This window comes from Amblyomma mixtum, chromosome 1, assembly GCF_055824585.1.
Source record: "Amblyomma mixtum isolate Tamu chromosome 1, ASM5582458v1, whole genome shotgun sequence".
In the NCBI taxonomy this organism is placed as follows: domain Eukaryota; kingdom Metazoa; phylum Arthropoda; class Arachnida; order Ixodida; family Ixodidae; genus Amblyomma; species Amblyomma mixtum.
The window spans coordinates 302,907,336-302,913,559 of NC_143012.1; the positions used below are offsets into that span (position 1 = coordinate 302,907,336).

General features: G+C 42.6%; 1 protein-coding gene across 7 annotated transcripts in view; it reads left to right on the forward strand.

The window, feature by feature from the left end:
- cv-c (RhoGTPase activating protein) overlaps window positions 1-6,224 on the forward strand; it is a 436,691-nt gene that overhangs the window by 426,833 nt on the left and 3,634 nt on the right. For all 7 annotated transcript variants that reach the window (XM_089566644.1, XM_089566648.1, XM_089566645.1 and 4 more), the window contains 3 exons: window positions 769-929; window positions 2,129-2,254; window positions 5,271-5,450. In XM_089566644.1, the coding sequence (XP_089422770.1) occupies window positions 769-929; window positions 2,129-2,254; window positions 5,271-5,450 (467 nt within the window). The remainder of the gene's footprint in view (window positions 1-768; window positions 930-2,128; window positions 2,255-5,270; window positions 5,451-6,224) is intronic.

Here is a 6,224-nt window from a genome sequence, read left to right on the forward strand (position 1 = left end):
TCATCTAGTCGTACTGACTGGCATGTTAAGTAACAGCTTGATCATTAATTCGACCATTAATTCAGAAATCCGCATAATTTAAACTGCTGGCTCAGTCCTGGCCAATACCCATGTAAGTTTATGGTGTCTGGCGCTTGCTAATTTGAATTCTATGGGTCTTGCAGTGGTTAATTCGAAAGGGCTCTCGATAGGAAGCCGTGTCCAGGTATGATCGGTGCGGCAAGAGATCGTCTAAATAACCCTGCTCAAAACCAGAGTTCCATGCTGCAGAGTCGCTCGCACACCCTGTCTTCGAGAGCAGTCCGACTGCTTTAGTTATGGTTTTGCACCGTTTTGGGCGCTGATTGGCTGTTTGTATAGTGAAGCCTTCTCATATGCGATGGCGAAGCTTGTGAGGGGTGTAAAGTGTCAGTGGCGGAGCTCCACCGCGTTGCAGGAGGCTGTGGGAGGCCCTTGCGATTCTGAGGCAGTTCTGCTTTGTTGCTCCCGACAGTATGCACGCAATAAAGCATTAATGAAAACGTGAAAAATCGTCTTTGCTGCACTGGTCTCATTTCAAAATCAGGCAACCATTGCCCAGTCTTTTGCCAAATAAATTTTCCTGAAGCAAACAGTTCTGGACATTTTTTTTGAGGTCATCTGATAATTCGAACTTCCAGATAATTAGAACGTTTTCTCCGTTCCCTTGAAGTTCGAACGAGCTGTTCAACCATTTCTGTTTGGGAAAAGAACAAAAAAATTATACTTTTGCTCTCCGTTCTTGAACAGGAGGCCCGGGAGAAGAGCAAAGGCTGGGCCAATGTGCAGCATGCTGACGTCGACTTGGCCTTCAAAAAACCTGGAGATGGTCTCCCACTGAGGCTTTGGCGGTGTGTCATCGAAGTTGAAGCTCCACCAGTTGAGCTGCTTACACGGATTCTTCGGGAAAGGTGAGCTTGATATTCCCCTCAAGAAACCTAGCCAGTGAAGTCTGCAATGAGTGTGTCTTACAAGCACAGAAGTTTAATTAAAAACAAAAAGTTTATGATGTATGGGAACTGCAGAGGGTAAGGTGGGCAGATGCGATCAGGCAGTTTGCAGGGATATGGCGGCCACTGGTGGTGCAGGACAGGATTGATTGGAGAGCAGTGGAAAGGGCCTTTCTATGTCCTGCAGTGGATGTGGTCGGGCTGATGATGATGATGATGATGAAAACGAGCCATGCAATCAATTTAGTAGTTTCTAGTGGCAAACTATGGTGATTGCAGTGCATGAAGTCAACCAGAAGAGCTACACCTAGCTTTCCAGAATAGATTATAAGAAATAAAAAAAGGTTCTAAGATGCAGTTTAAGATCTGAGATGTGGAGAACATATGGATTTAGCGCGTGTGACTAGGCTCTCATAATTAATGAAATGTGTAATGCATTACTGGATTATGAGATTAATGCATCACAGAAGTGAGACGTTAATGTGGGGAGGCAGACTAGCGCCGAAAGTAATGTGCATTAGGAACTTTGTAAAGTTGCAGTGTGCACTGTTCTGATACAACTATAAGATACTAAAGCATGTATACCATATTTACTGTAATGTAACAAGTGTTTTCACTGAAAACGGAAGCGCTGACTCACCCCTTTCATTCTAATTGAATATTGTTTGGAGAGATAGGCACATTATGCCTTATTTACTTGCATATTTGGTGATGCACTGACTGTGTAGGTCAGCCCCCAGCTTTGGGAAACGAAAAAAAAGTTCAAATGCCTTATTGATCACAGCCAAAGGAAGCTCCAAGCCACAAATATTACTGTGGCAGCTGAAACATATCGGCTTCATAACCAGCTAGTGAAAGTCATACTTTCATGCCAGCTATATGAAAAAGATGCTTGTGTGTTAGAATAAGTGAAATAAACAAAATAAAAGACGAGGGAAAGTGAAAGAAAAGCATAAAATAGGCAGGTACTTTCTTTTCCTACATTTTTTCTCACCTTCTGCACCGTTTTTTATGTTCTTTTTTACTGTATCATTGTAGAGAGATTCATTTGTGGTTCAAGCCTTTCCCTGGTCCTGTCTGCCACTTAAGCATCTAGAACATTATTTTGCTCAGTTGTCTTGAGTGTCCTGCTTAGTTCCTACTCTTTTCTTGGGCACCAGGCACATTTGGGACAACACGCTCATCAAATGGCGGCACATTGCCAAACTGGACAAGCAAAGTGAGGTCATCCAATACATCTGCGGCTCCATGAAGCCACACGCACCGAGGGACTTCTGTGTGCTCAGGTGAGCACAGTGTAAAGCTTGGCTTTGCACTAGGACGTAGTTGTTGCCTATACAAAAACATGCTGAGACATTTAACTTTCCATCTGACAGTGTTAAAGGCCCCATTCAATGAACCAATTCAATGAAAAAACCCAGTGCCGGTGTTGTCGTGACTGGAAAACCATGACTGGTTGAAAGGGTAGCGACGTAGAAAAGCAGTTTTCCTGAAAAGAACAATGGTGGTCTGGCGGAATCGAACCTCTGTCCTTTGGGTTGGGAGCCGGGCACACTACCTCTGTACCACTCATGAATGTTTTTTCATTGGGATAAATGGAGGGCTTGTACGAGCACCTCACACTGCACCATATGCGAATTACATTACAGGAACAGTTCATTAATTATGGTCACTAACTAACATCACCAATTAATATGTACAATAATGTGTAACAAAGCAGTACGTGATGGCAACAAATGAGTCAATGTCTGTGAAAGAATGCACCAGGGGACTACCAAGCGATCGCAGCCGCCCTTGAACACTATCACATCATACTCTTTATGTGAACTTGTATCCCCCCCCAAGTTTTTTCATCTTCTACTTAAAAGCACTCTCATTGCAAAATGGTCAAGAACGTCCAGAGGAATGTTGTGTGTTGGAGGTTACTTCGTGTGCTTCAGAGAAGAATGTGCATAATGACATTTTTAAGAAAGGTGTTCTGCTCCTTTCTTGCTTGGTCCACCTCCATGCATTTTGGTTGAACCACACATATGCATATTAGTTCCAGTGGATGCAGATAGTATAAGAAAGCTTTCCAAGTTTTTGAACCTGAAGTACTGTTTCACGTTTGGATCTCAACGGTAGGAGGAGCCCAGAAGAAAGATAATTTTGGAAATTTAAAATTCATTTCATGTGAGCTCAGGGCAATAATGAAAACAAATGAAGTTTCATCAGTGCTTTTAGGAAACTTATTTTTGCTACAGTGGCTTAAGTTGGTTGCAATGGCAAGAATGTATGAACAGGTTAGCTGGCATTATTGTGATCTTGGGAGAAGTGTCTGGTATGCAAATCTGTTTAAATTTAAGGTTTGTATTACTTTAATAATCTCTTATGAATAGATATATACCAGCCTACACTTGGCAACACCATTTTTTGGCATTGAAGAGAAAGGTATAGGGGGCAGAATGCCATTACTGTGTCACTCCATAGGGATGCTGGGACCAGAGGGGCTGAATAAGCTATAGCCCTCCCCCAAGTTTTCTTATGGGGGAGCTCAGCCCATGTAAATGGGACTGGGGGTGAGGGGCTAGGCCTCGCATTAGGATACCAGGTGGGCTGTGGCCCATCCAGCCCCCTGGTTACAGTGTCCCTGTCACTCTGGCACTAGTTCAGCTGTAGGTTGCGACCTGCCATGTTCGTTGCTGCCTGATTGCTCTGCTTCATTGATAGTGTAGCTGGTGCCATCTATGGCAGCTTTGTGTAATCAGATGCGCCCAAAAGTGTTGTTGAGATAAAAATGTTTTTGCTATGGCTTTGTAACATTGAAATGTGCAGTTACATTAGAAATGTGCCTTAAATAACAGATGTTACCAGTACACAATGTTTTAAAAGGAAAAGACTAACCCCAGCCAGGGACTATAATCCACTGCATAGAATGAAAGTGTGCGTTCCGGTTCTGTAGCTTTCACTCCATTGCAAACATAAGTTGTGGAGTATAGTGTATGTTAAAAGTTTTTTTACATGTGAAATGTGCTTGCTTTAGAAAACCCAAAGGTTTCATTTTGAAGCCATTGGCTGTGAAAAGCTGCTAATAAGCTATATTGTCATTGTTCTGGACTTTTTTTTTTTCCACAGTTGGATACAACTAAAATATGAAGCAGCAAATGCCTCTCAGAGGAGGGCCTTGAAGCGGTGATGTTGATGTAATGCCATGATGCTGCAGTCATTCTCCTTGTACTTCTTATAGCCACTAGCAATGCCATGCTAGCAGATGTAAGGCGTTTGATCGTGACACCATGCATTGCATCGCTTCCTTTGAGCAGCATTTGCTGATTCAATCTTGAGTTGTATCCAGCTCAGTTTAGAGCATTTAAACCAGCGCTTGACAAGTGCCAAAGATGAGCGGATAGGTAGATGCTATTTGGTTTGGCTCATGGTTTCAGTATCATCATGGTCACGTAGTGGTCAGCATTGAAGTGGGTGGTATTTCCCATTCCAACTGGCATCTTCATTGCCACTCTTGGTATTAAGCGTAGGACATGATTGATGTAGTCTTGTAGTGCAACTGTTACTTGGTCTGCAAGTCTGGTGGTGGAGCACTCTGGTATAATGTTTTTTGTTGAGTGCATAGCCGCTGACAGACTTACAGCCAGAACTCACTCACTTAATGTTGGCATATCAGGCAAAATTGCTTGTTTACTCTTTATACATGTGCTCACTTTTCAAAAGTCCAAGCGGTCATGAATTGTCTAGTGATCTCATCAACGCTTGCATCTGACCCTCTTAGCTTTGGTGTGCATTTTTCATATAGCATGTTCCATGGCAGTAGCACTGTTTTTTGTGATTATCCTGAATGTAGGACTATGGTCGAGAGGAATTAATAAATAATAATGCTACCATTCTCCAATGTATTGGTCCATTCATACACTACTGCATCAACTTTCTCGCTGTCACTGTACAAACCCATTAACAGGCAATGAATATTAGTTGTGATGCCACAGTAAAATACGTACAGAACTTATCTGCTGTTCTCTGGTGCGCTATTGCAAGAGCACTGCCATGTTGATGAAACCCTCCGAAGTTCATACGCTTGTCACTTGTGTGCTGACGCCAGCTTCTGGTGACTCAACGCATGCAGTGTTATATCACTTTTGCATGTAATTATTAATACAGCCTTGTTTTCTTAATTAATGGTTTCTGCAGTTCACAGCTCATGCCCTGTGTTGTCATTTTTAATGTTTTACAGTTTCCCAAGTGTGCACTTTTTTTCTTTTTTTTCTACTGGGCACTCAGAATGCCTCAAATGTGCATTTGTCTCTCCAGGGCTTGGCGTACGGAATTGGCCAGGGGGTCCTGTGCACTGGTGGAGCTCTCGGTCAATCATCCGGATGCCACTGTTCTGCTCCGTGGTGTCAGAGCAGTTGTGCTCGCTTCCCGATATCTCATCGAGCCTTGTGGAGCAGGCAAGTCAAGGGTCACCCACATCAGCAGAGTTGACTTCAGGTGAGAAGAGAGCGCGGTGCGTTTGTGTTTGTATGGATGTGTGCAAGAGAGCAGTTCAACAACTTTACTGTTTGTTTACTGTAGCTTCTAGTTTGTTAATGTTCTTGTGAAGAAATAATTAGTTTGGTGCTGTTCAGTTTTTCCCTTCAGAACATTACAACTCTGTATGGAAATGTGTGAAGAGATTTCCAAGACAATTAAGTGTCTTCTGTATTAAGAGAAAGCTGCAGTCCATTTGGCTTTAATAATTTGGAGCTGCGAATTTAAGAAACAAGTTGATTAGAAGACAGCTTCATTATGACCTATTACAACCACTATTTGGTTTGGTTTATTGGGGTTTAACGTCCCAAAGCAATCAGGCTATGAGGGACACCGTATGCCTCCACTACCAGTCGCAGTTGTCATTCTTACTTAGGGTTCACATTTTCAGACAATTTTACTACCACACTGTTCTTTTAAGGCATTAATGACAAAAAAAAGAAACTGCTGCTATCTGTTGTCTTTTCATACTTCTAGTGACTTTAATGAATTTTAGCTTCCACAACTTTTGCTAAGGCAGAATAATGACAAGAGATTTCTTCCACTCATCGAGGCACTGCATCCGAGTGAGGAGCTAAGAAAGCTGTGACAGGAGTCAAAAGAAGGCCGTATATCTAAAATGTCGTAGATGCAAATAAAACACGTGGATGAAAGTGACACATCCATATGCTGTCTTCAGCTAGCAGTGGAGTGCTGTTTCATCTACTGTATCCAGGATCCATGAAGTTCACCAAC